The sequence below is a fragment of the Pseudorca crassidens genome, chromosome 10, assembly GCF_039906515.1.
Source record: "Pseudorca crassidens isolate mPseCra1 chromosome 10, mPseCra1.hap1, whole genome shotgun sequence".
Lineage (NCBI taxonomy): Eukaryota > Metazoa > Chordata > Mammalia > Artiodactyla > Delphinidae > Pseudorca > Pseudorca crassidens.
In genome coordinates, this window is record NC_090305.1 from 57,452,294 (window position 1) to 57,478,025 (window position 25,732).

Genomic DNA, 25,732 nt, shown 5'->3' on the forward strand with positions numbered 1-25,732 from the left:
AGGCACTATGGCATGCCCCCCGCCTCCAGGACATGGCTACCCTTTATGATCACCTCCTTTCCAGAAATGTGGTCACCTGTGCAAGCCAAAGATGATCAAGCCAGTCTTTCACGGAGACATGAGAGAAATAGGCAGTTAGGTGTGTTCACCAGCCCCAGTGCTGGATGCCCAAGCCTTTGGGTCAACAGGATTCAAGAGCCAGTCAGACTAGGAGAATCCTCTTGTACTTGCTTAGAAGAAAAATACTTCCTCCACCAAAACAATCCACTCTTGCCATCTTTAGGCCTTGGCAGTGGGAGTTAGGGTGGGGGACACGTCTTCACTGGGCACCCAGTACGTGTATTCCATCTAGGGCACTCTGTCTTTACAATGAACTCTCTACAGTGACTCGTTTCAGGAGAGCATTGAATTTCCTTGCGGTGATCTGCATCTCATTGGAATTGCAAAGACTCGAACAAGTCAATATGTGCTATTAGCATAATGAACTCAGTGCATGAGTCCACTCCGTCAATTAAGGAGGTTTTTCTAAGGGACTCCATTCTGACCCCTTGTTTCCAAAACTTGTTTGTTTTTTTTTAATTTATTTTTTTGCTGTGTTGCGTCTTCATTTCTGTGCGAGGGCTTTCTCTAGTTGTGGCAAGTGGGGGCCACTCTTCATCGTGGTGCGCGGGCCTCTCACTATCGCGGCCTCTCTTGTTGCGGAGCACAGGCTCCAGACGCGCAGGCTCAGTAGTTGTGGCGCACGGGCCTAGTTGCTCCGCGGCATGTGGGATCCTCCCAGACCAGGGCTCGAACCCGTGTCCCCTGCATTAGCAGACAGAGTCTCAACCACTGTGCCACCAGGGAAGCCCCCAAAACTATTTTTAAATTAGCTAAATGTTTTTAGTTGGCAGCCACTTAGAAGACACAGCATATTAAATGGGCACATATTTTCTAAACAAATATTTTGCAAACAGGCTGGATTTCGTTGCCTAAAATGTCAAGTTTCCTCATACAGTCACTGCAGTCAAAGGATCATTTACTTTCTAACTGTCCGAGTAGCAACCACTGGGGAAAACAATAATGGCTTTGTGGGCTTCCCTGGTGACGCAGTGGTTGAGAGTCCGCCTGCCGATGCAGGGGACACAGGTTCGTGCCCCAGTCCGGGAAGATCCCACATGCCGCAGAGCAGCTGGGCCCGTGAGCCATGGCCGCTGAGCCTGCGCGTCCGGAGCCTGTGCTCCACAACGGGAGAGGCCACAACAGTGAGAGGCCCGTGTACCGCAAAAAAAATAAAAAAATAATAATAATAATGGCTTGTCCTGGGTAATAATCCCTAAAACAGGACAGAGTTAGAGATCCTAGTGAAAGTGGTTTATTATGGGGAGAGCCCTCTGGAGAAGGGGAATCAGAGAAACAGGACCAGGCAGGGGGAGGAGTCAAGCAAGGATGTGGTCTCAGCTGGAGTTGACGTCACATGATCCCACCCAGGGGGAGTTCTGGAACACAGATTTTATCATATCGCCAAGTAGCCCCACTTGAGACCAGGGTGTTGGCCTTTGTATACTGTCGCTCAGTCATTGGCAGTGGGAGTGTGACATCCCAGACAAAGAGGATCCCATTTGGCTGAGAACAATTCTCTGAAAAAGGGCACCTGTGAGCCATTTGGAGCCAATACTCACAGTGTCAGTACGATAAGTAAAATCTAGGCGAGGCACTAACAGCATCAGTATCTCTGTAAACACACTTTAATGCTACAAGACGCAATATAAAAACATCCTCCACTAGGAATGAATGTGAAATGCAGATGGACCGTGGCATTGTTGTAGCTATAACACTGTGTTATCATTATAATGGATAATATAAGGACAGGAAATATTACATTACACTGAGTCACGGAACTTTCTGCTATGCTTTTGTTTGACCATTAATTTAGTTGTTTCCTGACCTATTCGGACCTCATCTGATTGCTTGAAAAAGCCATAAACATTGAAACATTAACCACACCTTGAATGGAAATATTCATTCACCGTTGAAGTTGTTTCTTGGTGGAAAATGCCAAACAGAAATCAAGGGGAATATTAAAAAAAGCAAATGTAAAATCTATGTATTCTCAGGATGGAATTAAAACTCTTGAAATGCCATCAGTCATTTAGGTGGACAGTTGTTTTAGGAGCTGTGCAGCTTATAAATAAGAAAATACAAGTGCTCTCTAGAACCTTTTTCTTAAATTTCAGATGTATATTTTCCTTTGGGCTGTGGTATGTGTCCATCATAAAATGTGGTACCTAGACCTCAGTGGTTTGCCCTAAGGGATTGTTAATCTCTGGAGTCTTAATTGCTTACAAGTAGCAGTAAACTGCTACTTTTCTACTAGGGGACAAAAAGGTAACGTAATGCCTGGACCAACAGAAGTAATTTCTTTGTATTCTTTGCTTATCTGGCCCCCTTGAGAGAATTGTGTTGCTTCTGGGGACAGAGTTTTAAGTGAAAGTAAATAAAACTGGAGCACACCCAGGGTAGGGAGATAGTGACCCTGCCGGCTGAGGAATGTTTACAGGAGGTGGCAATGCTTGGCTGGGAGAAGACTTTGGGGAACACAGTCATTGTCTTCAAATAGCTGAAGTGATCTCATCTGGAAGAGGGTTTAAACTTGCTCAGGGTCCCAGGTGCACAATGATAGATGATACAGTGAGGCAGAGTTCAAGATGCTAAAAGGAAGAGCTTCTAAAAGTATTCCCAGAAGTAGGCTTTGTAGATTTGGGGAGGGAGGATTTTCTATAGTAAAATATGTTTGGAAAATGCTGTACACTACACTCCCTTTGTATAATCACAGCACATGTTAGCATTTTGAAGTCCTGCTATCCTGAAGACAACCAGGTGTTATCAGTGGAGAACAGAGGCAGTGGAGCAAATGGGTGATAACGGGGTTCTCCCTCCTGAAGATTTTCTTTTCCCTAATTCCACTCGGCTGTCATTGAACACTATTTGGCATGTCTCTCTTTAATGGACACAATTTGGAAAGCCTTTACAGTGCCTGCAAAAGCAAGTTCATTAAAGAGTTATTAAGACTTCAGTTCAGATCCCATGTTCTCAGAGAACATTGTACTCAGCACCTTTTAACTAAAGGGGCACAAAATACTTTTCAGCTAGCATCTTCCATTAGTTTCCTGAAATTTTATGCCTGCTGCCATGTTTTTGTTGTTGTTGTTGTTGTTGTTGTTTCGGTAAGTGGGCCTCTCACTGTTGTGGCCTCTCCCATTGCGGAGCACAGGCTCCGGACACGCAGGCTCAGCGGCCATGGCTCACGGGCCCAGCCGCTCTGCGGCATGTGGGATCTTCCCAGACCGGGGCACGAACCCGTGTCCCCTGCATTGGCAGGCAGACTCTCAACTACTGCGCCACCAGGGAAGCCCTGCCATGTATTTTAAGAAATACATTCTGTCTCATTTAAAATGACTTAAATGAAAAAGTAAACCACATTCCTTCCAGCAAAGATTGAGCAGAAATGGATGTTGGTAGGCTCCAAGGAAGGAGGTATGTTAGAGCCTCACACAGGGGTGGAAGCAGCTTCTGTCAGGGCCTAGTGTTGTGTTCTGGGACCTCACATGGGACTGCATGGTATCACTTGACCTGCTGCCAAAACAGAAGACAGGAACATAGAAGTTGGAGAGGACTGCCCATGTTACCAGATTGCTCACCACACTACCCTGCAATGGTCCTAATGTGTTTTGAGCCCATTGTCAGTGCCCCAGCGTTTTTGCTCTTCTCTGGAAGATCTGGGACACCCTTCCTTCCTGCCCCATTTCTCTATCCATGCCAGCACCAAATCAATTAAAAGACTTTCTCCAGTTCCTGTGGTGACCACTTTCTCTGAACTTTCATGTCATTTCTCAAACAGCCTGCCCCTTGAAGGAATGATCTGGTGTGATGCAGGTGCCTATTCCCACAGCAGCCAGCACAGCACCCACCGACATGTAGTGGGTATTTTAAAAAGAGCAGTGAGTGAGTGGGAGAAAAATCGCCTGCCTTAAATACCAACCAACAGAAATAGAAGAACATGGAAAACTCCCTAATCCCTTTGCAAGCCATTCCCGTGGTGTGTCAAGTCTCCAGCCTGCCCAGAAGGAAGCTTGACACAGAAGGTCAATTTTCTCATCTGTCATCTTTCTCTGTATTTCTCCTTTGTGTTGCACATTTTCATGTAAAGCTACTCAGCGCGCAAAGGGACATTACATGGATTCCTTCATTGTGAATTATATCCATAGCCAAATAAAACAGCTACCTATCCTGTTTAATACTTCTGTCATGAATCCCATTGTTATAATAATGCTTCCACCTTAGTTTTTTAATACTTGCCTGATATGCCTTTATCTACCTGTAACTTTAAACCTTTTTTGTCATGTCATCTAAGTGCTTCTTTTGAAAATAAGCATAATTGGATTTTAGATTTCTTTTTTTTCCAACCTAAATTTTTCTTCTTAAATGGAAGACGTTTATGCATTAGTATTCATTGTTATGAGTGAAATATTTGGCTTCCTTTTGTCTGGTACTATATGATTTCTATTCTGTGTTTCCTGTTTCCTTCCAGTTCGTGTATGTGTGTGTGTGTGTGTGTGTGTGTGTGTGTGCGCGCGCGCGCACGTGTATGTGACGTGTGATTTACATGTTCTTTCCTTTTATAACCTCCACAGTTTGAAAGATATGTAATATATTCTTCTCCTAACAATTACCTCTGAGGTTTTCAAAAAGCACTCGTTATTCCACATTTTTCAAGTTATTAAAAAGTATAATAAATATGGTAGTTTTATTCCTCTATTATTGCAGATAAGCTTATCCAACTTTTAATCCCAACTCCCATCGTGCCAGCAATAGTATTTCCACTTCTTGTTTTTGCGAATTAAGTACGGCACTCTTGTCAATCCATATTTTTATTGCTCTTCCAGTGTTTTGCAATTCAGACATTTGAGAATAAATCTTAAGGTATACATACCTTTTATAACAAGATTTATACATTGATTTAGACATTTCCAATTGTAACTGATTTTAGTATTTACCACCAGCTCTATTCTTACGTAACATCTCTATTCTTCAGCTCTTATTTTTGTTTCTCAGTTGTCCAGTATATTTCCAGTAATATTTTTCAAGAGGATATGGTACCAAAGGCATAAGGAAGGACATTGCCATGGGCCCCCTTGCTTGGCTAATGCATCTCTTGCAGATTGGGGCAGAATGGTGAGCAGAGTCCAATCTGGGAATTCCTGCGGTTTCCACTTAATGTCCCTCAGCGTGTTCTGCGGCTTCGTCCCCTGTCCACTCTGCTCTCACTGAAGCCAGTTGCACACTCTCGCCTTTTACTTTAGTCCATGAAATCAAAAGATCTGAGAACTGCTGCTTTATGATAGTAATTAAATCATCTGTACTATCAGTTCTGACCTTCACTTCTTCTAATAAGGATTTTGATTGTGAAATTTTATTTTTTTGCTGTCCTGTATTCCCCATGCATTCTTCTAGGTTTTTTATTCCTTCTTTTTTTTTTTGGCCCCCTGAACCACTCGGCATGTGGGATCTTAGTTCCCCAACCAGGGATCAAACCCTCACCCCCTTCAATGGAAGTGTGGAGTCTTAACCACCGGACCACCAGGGAAGTCCCTATTCCTTATTTTGACTCCTTTATTGTAGTATCTGATTCTCTTGTATTTTATTGTCAACCAAAAGCAGATGCTGTCTATAATTGTCTTCTGTTTAGTATAATATAATTCTTTAAAATGCATGTTCCCTTACAACACTGTGAAAGGAGCAAAGGAGACAGGTGATTAATGCAGTCACGCAGACGAGGTGAATGGCAAATCTGATGGTGTAAACTCCTGAGGGCAGTGGCTGTGGTGTGTTGTGTTCGCTGTAGCATCCTCAGCGCTAAGTCTGGCACCCATCCTGTAACAGGTGTTCAGTATGAATCTGTTGAATGAATAAATAGATAAATGATTGCTCAGCCATTGATAACTATTATGAGAATTATGGTTATGATTATTTTTATTATACACAGAAAAATACTCACAGTTAAGAAGGTAGAACTGGGGCTTCCCTGGTGGCGCAGTGGTTGAGAGTCCGCCTGCCAATGCAGGGGACACGGGTTCGTGCCCTGGTCCGGGAAGATCCCACATGCCGTGGAGCGGCTGGGCCCGTGAGCCATGGCCGCTGAGCCTGAGCGTCCGGAGCCTGTGCTCCACAACGGGAGAGGCCACAACAGTGAGAGGCCCGGGTACCGCAAAAAAAAAAAAAAAAGAAGTAGAACTGCAGGTAATCTCAACAGCCATGGATCCATCAAACATTGAACACCAACTGTGTACCGGCCCGGTGCTGATGTCTAATACCTTCATAAATTCAAGTGAGGAGACTGAGAGGTACCCAAGGAGAAGAGACCAGAATTATCTAGAAACTGGAAGAAGTGAGGAGGAGCCCCTGACTCTTGCAAATGAAGACCTGCTGGGCCTCCTTCCATGCAGATGCTGTGGTGTCCACTGGGGAGGGTGGGTTTAACAGGCCTCGTGATGCTCTTACTGGCCTTCCAAGGCCATCCCATCCCACACCCCCGTCCAGAGCATCAGACTGGGATGTTCCAAAGCCGCATCACTGATGGGAGAATATCTGAGTCCTGTTTGGGGGACTAGTTAGGGAAGTCGGGCAACCAAAGGAACTGTTAGAGGCTGGTTCATCTCAGTGATAGCCATACTTCCACATCTGTTCCTAAAGTTGTTTTTCTTAAGGTACACATCTGCTGACATTAGGAAGACATGGGCACTGCCTCCCACCCTGTCCTTAAACATGTCACGATTACTGAGAATAAGAAGGGGACCAGGTGGTGACGAGAGAATCTTTATATGCATAAAAAATAAAATAAAGGGCTTCCCTGGTGGCGCAGTGGTTGAGAGTCCGCCTGCCGATGCAGGGGACGCGGGTTCTTGCCCCGGTCCGGGAGGATTCCACGTGCCGCGGGGCGGCTGGGCCCGTGAGCCGTGGCCACTGGGCCTGCGCATCCGGCGCCTGTGCTCCGCAGCGGGAGAGGCCACAGCAGTGAGAGGCCCGCGTACCGCAAAAAAAAAATTAAATAAATAAAATAAAATAAAAATTTCTCAGCTTGTCAAACACTGCTGCTATCCTATCAGTGTACGAAAGAAAATGAGGGACTTCATTCCTATGAACTGTTTATTTTACTAGTAACTGACCAAAGTCTTAAATGGCCAAATTTGAGGGGAAAATTGTGAAAAAAAAAGGTAGCCAAAGGGAAGAGACTGTCCCTCTTAAATTATTTTCCATCATGATGTTTGCAGATGTTTGGGTGATTTCTTGAATCACAGCATAGACATGATTTCCAGAGAAATGATGTTATTCGTGCCCCAAAGAAGAGAACTGTATTTCAGGAGGCTTTTAAAATCATACCTTAGTGGAAAGAAATGTCAATACAGGAGAGTATTTCCACTGCATAAATAACTGGCCAGACAGGGGAGAATGATAATTCAAGGCAGTCTTTTGTTACATTTTTAGTCATTCTCCGAAGGTCTAGGTCACCAACTAGATGCTATTTAGTAATATCATAGCCAATAGATTCTGAATATATATATTTCCATGTTCTTCTGAGACCCTCTGTGCTTCATATGTTTCCTCCTTGTCCCACCTACCAAGAAATTAAAAAGCTGCCTAGGACAGAAGGAAAGGAGGAGAAATCTATCAAGGTGGAATTGGGTGGACAGAAAGTAGGCAGTGAATTCTGGATACACTTTAAGCCTTTTCTAAACTTGTGGCTGCAAAACATTTTCCTGACTGTGATGTTGCTGATTTATGCCTTCCTGCTTGAGGTTAAGACCAAGCCATGGCAGACAAATGTAGAAAGGACCCATGATTAATTCCATGTTTGGAAGCTAGGGATCTCCTGGAATAGGCCATCTCCTGTTAAAAACAGGGGAGGCAGAAACCTGTTGGAAGATGCGTATCTTGTGCCTGCATTCAGCTGCCAGGGCAGAGAACACTCCACTGACCTACTTTAGAAAGGTCCCTTTGCTTGTGCAGCCCCAGGGATATCACATAAATGACAGAACTGGGCCAGTAGTAAAAAAAAAAAAAATAGGACAGCCCTTTGTGTGTGTCTGGGGCTCAAAGCATCTGGCAGGTGTGTGTGTGTGTGTGTGTGTGTGTGTGTGTGTGTGTAAGGGAGACACCTATATACTGTGACCCAGCTATTAAGGACAGAAGATGAGGGGAAGAGAAATACTAATGCATTTTCTTTGTAGTTGATCGAACATTGTCTGGTTGCTGAACCAGAAAAATACAGCATAGACTATTCTATCACATGCTAAGCTTATCTGGAAAGATCCATAAGCCTTTAGCTACCCCACACTCCTCGTCCCAACAACATGACAACAAGCGAGCACAGGAGTGCACACGTAGATACCTGCCAGCATGTGTGCTCACCACACACACACTTTATACCTCCAATCAGGGAAATGTGTGTTTCCATTGACACGGCAAGAACATGGCTTCAAGAGTTTACATCTGCTCCATTCTGATCCCTTACAGTCTAAGATCCAAGCACTGTAATGCCATAAAGAGAAGTCACAAGAATGACTTACTATAACCGAGGTGGGACAGTGAACCCGCTTGACTCTGACCCAGAAGGACTGTATCACTTCACGTGAGATCAGCCTGATAGCCCTCTTTGAGAAGGAGATTTCCAGGAACACTTTCTGAGCGTCGAGTTTCTCGTTTTAAAAATAGAAATAAAAATATCTCTCTGATAGATGTGGCATAAAGATTCAATGAGACAGTGCCCAAAAGCAGTGGTGCCCACTTAGCAGTAAGGTTCAGGGCTCTTTGCTTGTCCCTGTCTTCCTGTCCTGCTGTCCCAGGGGGCATGTACTGGTGCTGGCCGGCCTCTTTCCCAAGCTCTGGTCTCTCACTTTAGCTACCGGAACTCTGCTGCTCAGATGCCTTGTGGATGCTGAAATGCCTACATCTTCCCACAGTGAAGCAAATCATCTCCTTCCCCCATAAAACCTGCCGCTTTACTGCTGGCCTCTCCTACTGGAGCACATGGCACCTGCGTGCTCCCATCTACCTGGCCAGAACCTGAAGGCTATCTTTGACTTCTCCCAGCCCCTCTCTCTAGAAACCCCACCCATGAGCAGCACACTCTGTCAGTTCTACTTCTGTGACTTCTCCATGGCCAACTCCCTCCCCTCTTCCCACTGTTCCTGCCTCAGGCCAGGCTTCAGCACATCTCATGTGAACTGTTTCAAGAACTTCCTAAACTATGTTCTTTTATCCATCTCTACCGCCTCATCCCCTTGACACTGCTGCCAACCCTCTTCTGAAAGCAAACTGACATCGAATTACTGCTTTTCTCAGGAATGCTTCCTCAACCTGATTGCCCAAAGAATTATTCTCAAGCTCCCTAGCTTGATGCTTATTCTAAAACCTCCAGTAGCTGACAAAGGCAAAGAAGTAAGGGCTTTGTCCCATCAGATTTGTAGAAGTGGAACTTCGTTCACTGCCCTGACAGTCATCATAAGTGGCACTAGTGAGCATCTACAAGTGGATCATTGCAAACAAGTTCAAAATACAGAACTGCAAGAGAGAGCCAGGAGAGAGGCAGAATGGGGCAGAGAGGTTGGGGTGGGTGTTTGCATTCTGGCTCTGCACTTAGTAGATGGAGTGACCTTGGACAATTGATTTACCTTCTCTCAATCCCAATTTCTTTTTTTTTAATTTTTATTAAAATACAGTTTGTTTACAGTGTTGTGTTAGTTTCAGGTATATAGCAAAGTGATTCAGTTATACATATATATAAATATATATTCTTTTTTACATTCTTTTCCATTATAGGTTATTACAAGTTATTGAGTATAGTTCTCTGTCCTATACAGTAGGTCCTTGTTGGTTGTCTAGTTTATATATAGTGATGTATATATTTTAATCCCAAATTCCTAATTTATTCCTCCGCTGGCTCCCCTTTGGTAACCACAAATTTGCTTTCTATGTGAGTCTATTTCTGTTTTGTAAATAAGTTCATTTGTATCATTTTTTTAGATTCCACATATATGTGATAATCATATGATATTTGTCTTTGTCTGGCTTCCTTCACTGAGTCTGATCATCTCTAGGTTCATCCATGTTACTGCAAGTGGCATTATTTCATTCTTTTTTATGGCTGAGTAATATTCCATTGTATATGTGTGTGTGTGTGTGTATAGATATATAGATATATATATATATACCACATCTTCTTTATCTATTCATCTGTCGATGGACACTTTGGTTTTACTTCCATGTCTTGACTATTGTAAATAGTGCTGCTATGAACATAGGGGTACATGTGTCTTTTCCAATTATGTTTTTCTCTGTATATGTGCCCAGGAATGGGATTGCAGGATCATATGGTAGCTCAATTTTTAGTTTTTTAAGGAACCTTCATACTGTTCTCCATAGCGGCTGTTACCAATTGACATTCCCACCAACAGTGTGGGAAGGTTACTTTTTCTCCACATCCTCTCCAGCATTTATTATTTGTAGAGTTTTTCATGATAGCCATTCTGATCAGTGTGAGGTGATACCTCATTGTAGTTTTGATTTGCATTTCTCTAATAATTAGCGATGTTGAGCATCTTTTAATCCCAGTGTCTTTCAAATGAGATTGAAAATAACAATACCTACTTCATGGAATTTACTGATAATTAAATACATTGATACAAGTGACTGTTCTTTGTGTATTAAAAAACTCAAAAATTGTTCAGTACGATTAAAGCTATCTGTATGTATGAAAGGTTGAGATTAATAGCATGCCAAATTCCTCGGGAAGCACTTTGGAGATGGAGAGACGGGGTATAGCATAGATTGGCCAATCCATTCTTAGGAGAGCTGAGGATAAGTACAAGTTCTTGAGCCCTAAGCTAGAAGAACAATTCTGAAGAAAGCAAATGAGACTGTGAAAACTGCAGACCTCAGAAAAGAGGAGAAGACAGAGAGCAGCAGAGATTATTACTGAGGTCAGGGGTATTCCAGATGGTCATGAGAAAGTGATCATTCAGGAAGACATGTCTCAAAACTTCAAGCCACACACATGTAACAAAAGGAAAGCTTGCTGGCCATGGTGTTAGGACGTGAAATGACCCAGAGGGCAAAGGCTATGGACTCCAAACACAAAGCCCTGAGCCAACCCAACTCCTGTTGCTATTTTTGAAGCTCCGTGTGGGTGAGGGGCGGGAGAAGTAGGGAGAGTTTTTCCACTAGGAGTCAGAAACCGAAATAGGAAAGATCAACAGAAGCATTTATAAACAATGAATGCCATTAATTTTTTTAAGCTAGGAAGGAGTTGGAAAAGATGTAATGTGGCAGGGAGTGGGGAATATAGTCAGGGAAAGATGGCCCAGGGGTCTTCAAACCATCTTGTTCAATTGAACTCATAGTAGGGGACAGAGAGCATGGGTTATTTTTAATCAAGTTCTCATGAGTAGAGTTCAACTGTGATGGGAAAAATGTTCCCATTTTTTCCCCTTTATCAGAAAACTTTCTAACTATTGAGTGATTTCCGAAGTTTGGGGCCAGTTTAAGCTGTATTGCTCGAATTCTGAAGCTCAAGTTCTTTCTAGTACACCACAGTATGAGGACAGGTCCAAACAGTTATCAGCATCTGCTTTGAGGAGGGTTTGAGGAATCAGTAGCAGAGGTGGAAGGAGTGATTCCCAGAATCGGCTTTCAGCCCCTTCCTAGGTCAGGCAGTCATCAGATGGAACAGTATTCTGGCCTGGATTGTAGGGTCAACCGGGAGCTTGGAGAGTTCTGGGTCCCAACAAACCAGGATGCAGTCACATTGGAACATTGGCATGAAAAGCAAGACTGACCAGCTGGGAGCCCAGGGAGTAAAGATCTGCAGGTGACTAGAACCTGGTAGTCACACACGCCTCCGGGAGCCAGGGGCCACAAGAAGGAACCTCACTCCTTCCACAGCATGAGTGGGGCAGAACCCCAGCATTCTCTCAGCCTGGGCACTTCTCTGGCCCAGGTCTGAGTAGGCTGATCATTCCTCACGGACAGCGATGTTCTTTGTGCCAAGCCCTTTCCTGGCCACAGGGGTTCTAGAGGTGAATAAGCCATCACTCCAAGTCAAGGGCCTTTTGGGAAACGTACCTGGGAACAGTAAGGGAACAGAGGAGAGTGTGGGTCCTGAGGTGGTGGAAGCAGGGAGAGTGTGTGTGCAGGAGGCTTTGGAAAATCCTTAAAAGGGCTTCAAGAAAATGGGAAGCTGTTGAGCACCTGAGCAAGAAAGGCAGAGGAGGCAATGTGAGCAGCGCTCAAGTGGCAGGAGCCGGCCACCCTTGCCAGGAGCCACAAATGATCTGGTAAAACCAAGGAGTAGCTCAAGGTGGAGCATATTGAGAATGAAGCAAGGAGAGTCGGCAGAGGTCCCATCAGGGAGGGAATGCTAAGGAATTCTGTTTCATTCCTTGTGTTAGTGTTCATTGAAAGGCAAATGGCCCATGAATAATGCTAGCTGCATTATAATGCCGGTTTTTATCACCCATCGGAGGTTTTGTTATGGCCTTTAGTTTAAAAATACTAACTCTACCATCTTTACTACTGTTTTCATAGTCCCTAGCCCTTAAATGCCTCTGGTCTGCCCAGGCACTGAAAACACACCCTCCACTTTTGCTCTCATCTGTGGCTCTGAGGCCCTTCTGTGAGCCTGGCTTCTGGCCCTCCGAGGCTTTGCAGACTCTTGATGTAAGCGATCTCCTGATCCCTTGCAGTCTCCTCTCCCAGCCACGGCCTGTACTGCCAGAGGCTGAGGGGAGTCCAGTAGCTAAACCGGTAAGAACAGGGGCCTGGAACATCTTTGAACTATCTCATCTGTATTTACCTTTGAATCATTTATATATTTTTTATGTAATCCAAGAAATATTTATGAATCTATTTCTAGATATTCATATATATATAACATATATATTATTTATTTCTAGATTTTTTAAAGTTTTTTTTCCCAAATCATAGTAAGGTATCTTTCTTGTCTAATTTACATTAATTTTATCAAATAAATTGTAGGAGTTGATACCATGGTTGTACAATCTGGAAGCAAATTAATTATCAGTAACAATGTTAACTATTGTTCACTGCTGATTAAGTACCGTACTATGATTACATTTCTTTTCTTACACATTTCTTTTTCTTATTTTTACCCATTCTCCATATTGTTCCTCTAGGTGAGTGATCTCAAGGGCAACAATTGTTTTATCTTTAACTCTGATACTATATGAAATTCAGCCAAGGGGTAAGCAATGCCTCGATGGCAAATTCTTATCAAAATTAGTCTGGCCAATTGTTTTATAGATATCTGTAATCGATATCATTTCTTTTAAAAAGCCTGTCATCCAGTGTAGTTGATTCAGCCATTTGCATTGAGAAAACCCCTTCAATATTTTCTCCTAACATCTATATATAAACTTCTTCATTCACTGGAGCTTCAACACTTGGTTTTCTATGGACAGCTCACTTATCCATAGTGGTAAATGATACCAGGCTCATAAAATGGCTCAGTGCCCAACAGTTAATCAGTGTTGTATTGGTTTTCACTGATCCATTCCAAAATCCATCTCAATATCACAACTCACATTCTTAACAATTTTCAACTGTAACTCATAGAAATATCTTAGATTTATCCTAGAAGTTCATATCCCAGGGAAGAACTGATGGTTTCTGTGAAGATCTGGCCCCATGTCTTCCCTATATCTCCATATTCCAAGGACCACATCATTCCAAGGGGCTGACTTGACCTGGTTTCCTGCAAGTACAACTTTGCTTTTTGTCACAGTAGTACATGAGACTAGTTTAAAGGTGGTACTGATGGTACTGAAAATACTACAGTGGAAACTGTCTCATCCTATAACCCAGACTCGCTTCTGAAAGTCAACCACTTTCATCTTTTTTAATCGTTGCTTCTAGCATTCATTTCAATATTTCTAAATCCTGTGCTTCTACTACTATTTATTGATGAATCAAACATGTCTTGGCTTCCTGCTATAGAGGATGAGGATTCAGCTCTAACCCCTCCAGCAACCCCTGCTTGTTCACTTCTTCCTCACTCTCACTTTTCCCACAAGAGTCACATCACAGTCTGCTGCTCCCTTGCTCTGTCGTCTTCCCAAGTAGTTTTATCACAATTTTGTGTTAACTAGTCACTTTATACACTCTTATGACCATTGCTCACTTCTGATTCTAGTATTGTACCATGATTACATTTCTTTCCTTACGCAGGTTTTATGTTGCTTCATACTGGAAATTGCCTTTTTCATTTCCTTGACTTTTCATGCACCTATAATTGTTTTTTTTTTATATACTCTCATATATCTGTCTAATGCCATATCTATTATGATATCCAAATCTAAAAAAGCTCTGTAAATGTTTAAGTTCCATTTTTTCCCAAGTCTACTGCCTCACTTCATCTGTGGCTCCTGTCTAGGGCTATTACTGTGTTGTCATATGGGCATATCACTTACCTCTCCTCTATGTTGTTCTTGTGTTGCACACTGAGTCTGATATTTTTTTCTTCCTTGATTTATTTCTTCATCTTTCTAAGGTACATTCTTCAGTAGTTTTCTAAGAAAGCGTGTGTGGAAAGTTAAATATTTTTAATTCCTGATGATCTGAATATGTGTTTATTCTGCCTTCATACTTGTTGGTAATTTGGCTGGGTATAAAATTCTAGGTTGGAAATTTTCTTCTTGCAGAATTTTGAAATTCCACGGTTTTTGAAGCTCCATGACCTTCTAGTTTCCAAGTTGCTATTGGGAAATCCAATCTTCCTCTCTTCTGCTAAATTGCTTACCACACCTTCAGTTGCTATCTTCCAAATGTATGTATGTTGAACTTTCTTCTACTCTTGCCACTCCTCCCAGTAACTCTGTTATTTGGGCGTTTATACCATTTTTTCATTCTTGCTAATTTTAGTGGGGTTTTGGTATGAATAAGTGGGAAACTCATGTTGCCAGTCCACCATATTTACTCAAAATCTAGTGATATCTTTATTTTTCAAAGTGTGTAAACCCATGCCATCCCCTTTGCATATATTATGATGCTATTACTATTAGCAACCCTGAGAATAGTTAGTACTATTCCCATTTGATGATGAGACAGCTGAAGCTCCAAGAATTTTAGTAGTTTTCCTAAGTTTAAAGAGCCCACATGAGACAGATTCAAATTTAAAATCATGTTTTTCCCACCCTACTGAGGCATAACGGTCACATTCAGTGATGCCTTTGTGATGGAGATCAGTGGTGATAAAACAAGTTAGATTATAGCTTCTCCATGTCTTGCTACAGTAAACTAATGCCACTGCTGGGGTGTAAATTATTCCTTTGAACTAGTCTCTGAGCCACAGAATACAAGCTTTCCTCTTCAATCACTTTTGTTATTCCGTGGTAGAAATTGGAACACCTGAAACCAAATAATTGCAGGTGGTCTGACTCATATAGTGGAGTGTTTTAGAACAAGCAAGGAAAACTGAAATTATGGTGTTCAGGTCTGAAGGAAAATGTACCTTAATATATAATGGCTCTATTTCAGAGTCCAGCACACAATGAAATAACTTTCCTCTTGGAAGCTTTTACTTACATTCTCACATAAGGCACAAATAGCATTCTCTATTTGAAAACAAAAATTAAGTTACTGCCTTCAAAGTCCAGTCTTTTGAAGACATTGCAATTTTTTCAGCTAAGTGGTTATTCTCAAAATGAAAAAGAGATTTTCCAACTAGTATTTATGAACAAGCACACATACCCAGGAATTTATGGTGTGTTTATATGTCACTTTGACTTTCTGTATTTATAACAGCAGACACACTTTGTGTTAAATGATGCCTTCGTGAAGGGAGTTTTCAGGTAATACCTCCTGAAGGGTTTCTAGGGCTTTGTCCAGTCAAGAGTTTTCCTGTTGCTTTTCTCAGCTGACTGTCAGGTTCTCATAGACCCTATTTTATCATCTCATTATCCTCAACTGCATCCCCATGTAGGTTAAACAAGCCAAATAAAAGGAGGAAATGTTTGGGTCAAGCAGGGAAAGAGTGAAACTAAGCAGGACCTCCTCTGACCTGAGATAAGTCATTCTACTGCTTGGACCCTCAGGCTTCCGTCTGTGAAATAAAAATCATACACATACACCATTGTAAAGCAATTATACTCCAATAAAGATGTTAAAAAAACAATATAAAATAAAATCATACACATAGATGATCTCCAAGTCCTCTTTCAGCTCTTGAATGCCATTCCTACACCATCGATGAAATCAACTTCAATTAATTATCTAAATCAGTCACCACTGATTTCAGTATGTGTGTGACTGACTACAAAAGAATTCGTTCATTAATTTCTTTAATATGTATTTATTGGGCATCATACCCAGAGCTGGGTATACAGTGGCAAATGGACAGACTCAGTCCTTAGCCTCATTGAGTTCATAGTCCAGAGGAAAAGACAAAAACGAACTCTCAAATAAATAACAACTGTGATAAATGCTGTGAAAGATAACAACAGAGCACTGTGAAAAGACTAACAGGAAAAAAAGATAATTTGGGGGGGGAGGGGGAATGTTCCCCAGAAGGCCTCATTGAAGAAATGACAAGCAGCCCTAAGGATGAGGACAGTGAAACAAGTGAGGAGCTACAGACAAGCATTGCAGGCACACAGGGCAGCATGTGTAAAGACCCTGAGGGATTCAAGAGCTTGTGCATTTAAGGAACTTGAAGAAGGTCATGTGGCTAGACCCTGGTGAACAAGAGGGGTCGGCCTGAGACAAAGTTAGAAATGGGCTCCCACCAAATCATACAAAGTCTCGCCACCATGGTGAGCATTTTGTATAACATCAGAAAGGCAGGGAAACCTACTGAGAGACCATTAAGTAGGAGGTTCTACACACAGTGGAGGAAGGCAAAAATGGATAAGGCAATTCAGTCAGGAATTGGTCCGGACAAGGCGTGGTGATGGTTTGGAGGAGGCAGTGGTGGAGAAGAGGGTGGATTTTATGTGTGTTGGGCTGTCCTCGCTTTGTGTCTGTGGTCAGCTATGATATATAGGGGAGACCTGTGACCTCATGTGTCACAGCATATGGACATATTAATTCCTACTGAGGGAAGCTCGTTGCCTTTCCAGCTGGTCTTCTTGGGCAGCATTCCACGTGATCCATGGAAAGTATTCACACATCCTTTTGCTGACAAGCTTTTAAGGTGCGGGCCTTGCCTATATGGCTGTTTCTCCTTGGTAGGCTGGCAGGACCACTGGTCACCCGTATCGCTCACCTACATGCTCCCATGGGTGTGGCCACAGCCATGTGTCCAAATCTCCTCAAAATCCCTCTCAGTAGGAGGAGACTGAGAAGAGAAGAAAGCACCTCCTTCTTCTCATTATGTAGAGAAGCATAGTTTTAGGGATAAAACTAATAGTGTCTGAACAACTCTACAAAGAAATGCTCCCTCCAGCCTCCCACCTCCCTTCCACTTTTCCAATAGGCTTGATTTGCTTGGTCACCTAAGGGCTGTGAAATCCATTTTGGCGCCTCATTTTTAAGACCTGCTTGGAAGCCTGCCGCCTCCTTTTCATAAGTCAGAGAAGATGGTACCTCTTGTCCTGTATCCTCTGTCCTGGACTCAGTGGAGACAGAAGACATCTCATTTTAGCATCCTCTCTTCGCCTCCATCCAGCCACTTCGTAAAACAACAAATGAGGTGCCCAGCACCACTCCTGTCTTCCTGAAGCTCCCACATCCCGCCCTCTGGTCTGTCCTCCCGATGCCTCTCCAGTGCTGCTGCCTTGGGCCTTGGTGCAGGCCAAGATTTTGGACACGGTGGCCAGGGTGACTCTCTGCCTCTCCTCCCTCCTCTGCTTTCTTTCTTCTCACCTGTTATGGCACTGTGTCCCAGGACACTAAGCGACTCACTGCAGGGGTAGTTTCACTGCCCCCCACCTCCTCTTCCTTTGCCCCCAGGCAGGAGCTGGTGTCTGATCGAGCCCTCTATCCCCCACTTTAGACCATCATCAGCCCCACTTTCACACAGACCACGCTGTTCCCCCTTTATTGGTCCTTTTCCAGAGAGTTTGCTCAATAGTTCAGACTGTGTGATGGGAATTCAGGTAAAAATGGGTAGAATTTCAAGACTTGGACTACTCAGCAAGATACACAAAAGAGCAGAAATGTGATCCATATGCAGAGCCAAGAAAGTGGGATTTGCAAGCTTGAATTGAGTGAGCAATGGAGGCAGAGGAGGTTGAGATTGTCTGGAGGAATAAACAGGAAAGGGGTGGAAGGAAACCAGAGCTGATACTTTGGGTAGAAAATATGGACGAAGGTAAAAAAATCTACCATAATATTTTGTCCATTTTTAAATCTTCATATAAACATCACAGGAAAGACGAATTAGCTGGGTTATGGGAATGACCACTTTTTCAGTGATTTCATACAAGTCTCCAGGGAACAGTAGGTTGTATCCTAACCAAAGCTCACCATGTATCTGACAGGAACAAATGCTAAGCATGGACTGCGCTGCAAGGCCTGTAAGATGAGTGTCCACCACAAGTGCATGGACGGCCTGGCACCCCAGCGGTGCATGGGCAAGCTGGTAAGGGCTTGTGCCCGGAGTGTGCCCCGGAACCGCTGCTCAGGGCACCTGCCTGCCCGATGAGGTCACTCCATTCAAAATATTTCTCGGCAGCACCCTGAGGACTGGACACTGGGAAGGTACCCCCCACGTCTCTGGCTGGACAACTTGGCTTCCTTGTTGGCATAATGATTGAGGAAGAAGGAGCTTTGTCAACTTAGGAGATGCATGTTGCACGTGTGGAAGGGGCTCAGTGTCCTTCATAGAGTGGACAACTTGTCCTGGGTCGGCACTTTCCCAATTTTAGCATTGGGACTGTCCAAGTTTTGCAAGTAGAAAGCAGGCATCCCAGGAACCCCCTCGGCCCCAGCTTACTTGTCTGACAGCTCAGTGCGTATCAAGAATGGGATAGAGATGAACCACCCCACAGAAGTGGAGAGAGTAGTAAACATCTATACCACTGTAACAGATCATGGTGGCCAAACCAAGGGCTGGGGGCTCAGCCTGGCCCATTCTGGGCTGATCGTCGCATCTCAGGGGTGGACTTCAGTACTGGTGCCACACAATGATAAAAAAGCCACCCAGAACACTTTTGAGAATAGTTGAAACTAAGATGGCCAAAGAATTATAGAAGGGACCAAGAATGTCTACCCTAGACATACTTGGGGCATGACAGCTGTCTTCAGAAGAATTTAAGATCTGTCACACAGGATTCTGTCGTCCTCTGTGGCTTCAGGGAAAAGGCCTAGGATCAGTAGGTTCCAAGTCTTAACCATCAGAGATGATGTCACCAAAGACCTGCCTCCAGGATTAGTGAGAGTTCCTGCTCTCCACATCCCCAGCAGTGTTCACAGGAGGATACCACTTGCTAGGAACATTGGAAGGGATTCTGGAATTCTAGTAGGGGTGGGACCCTTCAGTTCCCTTCTAACACTGGGGTACAGTAAGTCAGGATTCTTAGAGAATTCATCTCCGTACTCTGATTGGCAGTGTCCTCTTCTCCAAAACCCCTGCCTCACGTGCTCCCCTCCTTTCCTCCCATGGTGATTCCCACAAGCCAAGGCAGAAACCATGGATGAGAGGTCAGAAAACCAGAACGGAATCTAGAACACAAAGCTCTGCGTAGAGCTCATCAGACGTACAAGGGACTTCAGGTCTACCTGTGAGGTCTGCTTGCCCATGCCCAGGCCTTTTAATGATGTTAATAAATCACGTGGTGAGATAACACACAATGGTCCATTTGTATCCTGGGAAGTAATGAGGAGCCCAACATAAAGGAGGCTGCAATGTGCACCTGCAGAGGAGAAGTGGGACGGGGGAGGGCAGGGCTGGGGGCTTGCTTTCTGGAGGGAGTGGAGCTTGCTTATTGACACCTGTACCTCCCAACCCAACCCCAGGGATAAATTACAGGACATGTCAGCATCTTAAAGGGAGACAGGGAGGCACCCCCAGAGGAACCAACTGGTTTCATTTTTAGAGTTCTCGTGAGGTTTTCTCCATCTCATCAATAACATTGAGCCCTTCTTTTTCTCATTCTGTCTCCAGCCAAAGGGGTTTCGGCGTTACTACAGCTCCCCCTTGCTCATTCATGAACAGTTTGGATGCATTAAAGAAGTTATGCCCATTGGTGAGTTGGGACCCGGTGGACTGAGCTGGGTTTGGAGCAGCGACGTCAGAGCTGATGGCTGCTCTTCTCCCAGGTCCCGGTGCTGCCGTACCAGTGGGGGACCGGGGGGGTGGCATTCGTTTGGTGGCTAATTGGGTTATGGTTGTTTGTTTTGCTGGAGGGGAAACTTAAGGTGAACCAAATTCTCTAGAAATTTTTGTCCTCTCCCTGATGAAGCTTCCAAGAACTCAGGTCCAAAGGCCATCAGCAGCATGGCAGAGTGGAAGGAGCATGGAGCCTGGCATCCCATAGACCTGGGTCACAGCCCAGCTCCTCCATTGACCAACTTGTGTCTAAACAAGCTACTCAACCTGCTGGACCCTATACGATGAAAACAGCAATGGCTGCTTTTCATAATTTTTTGTAGAAAATAGATATACATTATAGACCAATGCTTGGAAGGAGCTTACTGAATATTGTTTATTCTTTAATGAGGAAAAAATGTCTTATATTTTTAGGTATTTCTGGCTTGAATATATTCCTCAATATCCTTCAGTTCCATTTCTTCTCCCTTTCTGAAAATCTCTACATTTATGTTTGCCCTTTGGTGGTGGCAGGGGGAGCAACTTTTAAACTAGAAATTTACAAACTGGAAAGTTTTTAATTAGAAATCCCAGGAAGCCTGGTAATGTCCAAGTCTTTCAAAAAGGTTGCCTCCTACTGCAAACTTTGTGTCACGAGACTTCGTACCTTGGTGAGCAGGGCCTTTCACTAGAGGAAATAAAGCTGGGAAGAACCTTGGCACTGGAGTCCTGCGGGTGGATAACAAAGAGGAAAACCAGTCAATCAGCAAAGGTTTGGGAGCAGAGTGGCCTGAGTGCAGTGGAGGGACCTGGGAAATGGGCACAGGTCGTGGGGGAAGCATGCGAGGAAAGTTGACCACAAAAGCTCCATTTCCCCAGGGGTAAGAGGGTCTGTTGTGCAGGACCTACTTTTCAATGCCATTTACCCAGGAGGTATGATAGGTGGTTGTCTGTCCCGACTGTGATATGAGGAAACCCTTCTCTCAGGTGAGCTTTCTCTTCTAATGCAGCCTGCGGCAATAAGGTGGACCCTGTCTATGAGACCCTCCGCTTCGGCACCTCCCTGGCCCAGAGAACAAAGAAGGGCAGCTCTGGCAGCGGCTCCAGTTCACCTCCCGGAACCTCGGTAATTGTCCTCTTCCTCCCTCGGGCACCGTGGAGTGCGGGTCCCACAGGCCGGGGGAGTCTCTTGGGGGTCAGGCAGCCTTTAAAGGGAGCTCCAAGTGCCTTTGGGCCACTAAAGGTTAACCTTCTGGGGCCAACCCTCAGAGATCCTTTTACTTTCCTCCTAAAGACCACGCTCCTGGCCTCAGGCTCATTGACTCTCTCTCCCTTCCCCTCCCACCACTAGTAGCTTATCTGCTGACACATAGAAAGGTTCGACCCAAACAAGGGGCAGAAGCAGAGAAGTCCCAGCTGTGTCCAGTTCTCCTTCCAGCTACATCCCAGTTCAAGAATACAGCCATTTCTCACATTTTCTCAGTCCTCTCTCTCTAAGGCAAGATGCACCCTTTGATTTCTTTCACACAAACACTGCCCTCCCTGGAAGAGGGGTGTGGCATGGAGGCGGGGCGCTTCCCTCCATGGGACACACACCCTCCCAAGCACCTCTCTCCTATGTTTTACCTGATCTAAAATGCATGTTGTGTGCATCTCTGTGACCTGGTGTCGTCATCCTCTCTCTGACTGTCCCAACCGAAGTTTCTATGAATGCCCCAAGATGCCACACAACTCTGTAGCAGAGAGAAGGCTCCCCAGAGATGGGCCTGACCTGCCCGCATGAGCAGCAATGTCTGCTGCTGTGGTTCTGAGCTCTTGCTCATCACAGCAAGGAGACATCCTGAGAAACACTCCGCGGGAGACAGTGAACGTTTTCGCCTCCACGTTTGTGACTGATGCTATGAGCAGAAAGACCATCACAGGCATAACTGACGGATATCCAGTCTGCTTTCGTGTCTAAAACAGCTTTATTTCTGGCAATATCTCGACCCTACAGACTGGTTTTAGGGGCAAAAAGCATAGTTTGTTCAATGTCAATAACGTGTTCATTCATCATAGCCCGCTTATACTTCCTGGCGCTGGTTCCATCAGTAAATATTTCTTGAAATTTTGCTCTGTGAAGGCTTTGTTCTGAGAGCTGCAGGGAGACAAAGACAAATGAAATTGTACTTAAATATCTGTCACTTCACTCTTTCCCCAGAGTCCAAATTGCCTCAGTGGAAGCAAACAGAAACAATTGATTGCTACTTTAACATGACTCTGCTTCCTTCCTGCAGGGTCGGTAGTAATGAACTTCAGCCTCTTGCCATCCTGGCAGTATTGTTATATCCTAAAGCGAACATATTCCCACATAGCAAAGGTTTATTTTCTTCCAGGGCTGTAGAGACATTTGCTTTACATTGTTGGGAGGTTGCTGCCTGGCTGTTTCTAAATCGTTAGGTTTCCTCTCATGTGCTTTCAAATGTTCTAGAATACAGAAGGCTTGATGGCTTTGGGAAGACAGCAGAAACCAAATTCGAAAACTTTCTAGGAGTTGGTTAGCTAGTTCAGGAATGATCTTCAGTTTTGTAAGATTAAATTAACATAATAATAGCAACTTCTATTCAGAAATAGTGAGCTTCAGAGGAACAGGGTACAAGTGACTTAGAGGCCCTGTGACATTTTTTTTTTCTTCTTTCTGATGTGTCATGAAAGGAAGAATGGCTGAAATAAATCTTAAAGTTAAATTGTAAGAAGAAATCAGTCTCAGGAAGGTGGTACTAAAGTACTCTAGAGCTGATGAGGAGAGTTAGGAAGGCAAACTTGTTCCTCTCTAGTAAGATATAAATAAATTGTTTTACAAATATGACTCTCCTCTGAGGCCCCCTAAATTCCTCTTTTAAAGAGGCGAGAGATGCACAGATAGAAGTAGAGCATCTGACCCTTTGAAAGAGGCCATCTGTGGTGTAAATGTTTAATGACCAACGAGGGCTGGACCCTGATTTGTAGCATTTGCCAATTTCCATGGTGTAAATACTCCCACTGTGGCCAATTTCAAGCTACCAGTGTGATGACCCTAAAGACTCTCACCAGCGCATGTGAGCTAGTCCAGCTATACTGCTGGGTGAAGCACAGTGCTTAAGAGACGAACCTAGAGAATGTTATGCTCAGTGAAATAAGTCAGACAGAGAAAGACACGTACTGTCTGATATCACTTATATGTGGAATCTAAAATATAATACAAATGATGGATATGCAAAACAGAAACAAACTCACAGATATAGAAAACAAATGTATGGTTCCAAAAGGGGAAAGGGAAGGGGAGAGGGACAAATTAGGCATATGGGATTAACAGATACAAACTACTATACATAAAATAGATAAGCTGTAAGGACTTACTGTATAGCACAGAGAATTATTACCTTGAAATAAGTTTAATGGAGTATAATCTGCAAAGTACTGAATTATTATGCTGTACACCTGAAACTAACATAATATTGTAAATCAACTATACTTTAAAAAAAAAAAAAAAGAGCATGGGCTCTGGAGACAACACCAGGGGTTCAAACCCCAGCTCCACCACTTACGAGCTCTGAGACCTCAAGTTGAGTTCTTGATTGTCTCTGGGCTTCAGATTCCTATCTGAAAAATAGGCCTATCAGAGGATTATTGTGAAGCATAAATGAGATGATTCATATAAAGTATGTAAAAACAGCACGTGCTAGATGATTGGTAACAATTAGCTATTTAGAGTGCTGCTTTATTATTGTTGTTGTTATTTCTGTAACCTAAAGTCTAACTATGACTTCTCTTATACACAAGAAAGGGCAAAATTTGTTATTGCAAGAGCAATTACTTTTCGCAGCAATGGAAATAGCATTGAACTCATACCTAAGTCATGCATCCCTCAGTAGTGCATCTTGTTCTCTATAATTAATATTTAACACTCACCTAGAAAGAGCTGTAGTTCTACTGACAATTTTAAGGGACAGGATGTAAGCAGGAATTCTGATTTCTCCCTGTCTCTTCCTGGGAAGTAACCTAACTGTGGCCTGTGCATATAGGCACTCATTCACCTGTCATGTGCCAACCCCAGAGCCTGCTCTGGACACTGGGAGGGAGCGACAGTGCCCGTAAGAGAGCACACAGCCTCTCTGAAGTTAACCAAACAGACAGAAGAGCAATGATGCGATTCTTAAGACAGTGTCATGTAAATTCCACCTTCGCTCTTCTACTGGTATCACAATCTCTGCTCAGTCGGCCCCTGAAATGACATTGCTCATTCCACTCTGTTCCCTCTTTTCAAGATTTCAGATCTTGTCGAGGTTCCTGAAGAGGCTGACGGGCCAGCAGGCGTGTATGGCCTACGGAAACGTAGCAACAGCGGTAAGTGGGGGGTGTGGGGATCTAGCACCGCCCAGCACAAACGGGAATCACATCCGTCATCCAGGTCAGCAGGCAGGCACACCTGACTTCCAGGCCCCTCTCTCTGCCAGCTCTGGAATTCAGTCCGGGCAAGTGTTTGATATTCTGGAGGGAAACCGGGCATAATCACTGGTGGATTTCAGTGATTTGACTATAACATTCCCTAAGTTCTGTCTTCTGAGTTCTCATGCCGTAAGGACATAGAGGTCCTTCCAGGCCTTTCTGTTAACACGTCACTTCCCCCACTGACCTACACTGGATAACAAAGCATCCCAGAGAGAACCACTCCATGCTACACCGGAAGTACTCCAGGTGAGGGGTGGTGCTGGGGAGTGTGGGCCTCACCTGGGCTCCTTCCCAGCAGAGATAACTAAGACTCAAAGACTGATCTGCACAGTCTGGCCAGACTTTATTCTTTATTAATATCATTTAGTTTGCTAATAGCATAAGCCCTTCTTATAATAATTTCTAGAATACTTACTAGATGCTAACTACATGCTATTGCTTGCTAACATTGAGAAAGAACCTCCTCTTAAACCAGAACTTAAAGAAACATAACCAGCACCTTATGCCTGAATCTCGATGAGCCTCTTGATGTCAACAGCTACTTAATTTCCACTCATTTATCCAAAAACTATTTATGAAGTATTTACTACCAGCAGCAAAACTACATAGGTCACAAAGCTGTCCTCGGGTCACTCATAACCCAGTACGGTTGCAGGTCCTGACCTGCGTTGTTACCTTGGGCTGAATGCATTCTCCTGGCAGAAGTTATCCCTTGAAGCTCTAATACCCGCAGGTGAAGCACCGCCTTGGACAGATTTTCCACTTGACTAAATGTCCCTGCCATTTCCAGGCTGGAAGCAGGACTTCTACATCAAATACCCCATAGCTGCTTTGTCAGCTGCTGTCTTACAAGGTGTCACTTCACTTCCTTAGCTCTAGGAATCCATTCATTCTCTTCTCTAGTTAGGATGGGGCCTCTGTGATTCCCTCAGGCAGCACCCCATGACGCTCCTTTCTAAATAA

General features: G+C 43.9%; 1 protein-coding gene across 5 annotated transcripts in view; it reads left to right on the forward strand.

Moving 5' to 3' along the window:
• STAC (SH3 and cysteine rich domain) overlaps positions 1-25,732 on the forward strand; it is a 102,108-nt gene that overhangs the window by 42,329 nt on the left and 34,047 nt on the right. For all 5 annotated transcript variants that reach the window (XM_067753717.1, XM_067753716.1, XM_067753714.1 and 2 more), the window contains exons 3-6: positions 18,531-18,631; positions 20,156-20,237; positions 21,310-21,425; positions 24,586-24,664. In XM_067753717.1, the coding sequence (XP_067609818.1) occupies positions 18,531-18,631; positions 20,156-20,237; positions 21,310-21,425; positions 24,586-24,664 (378 nt within the window). The remainder of the gene's footprint in view (positions 1-18,530; positions 18,632-20,155; positions 20,238-21,309; positions 21,426-24,585; positions 24,665-25,732) is intronic.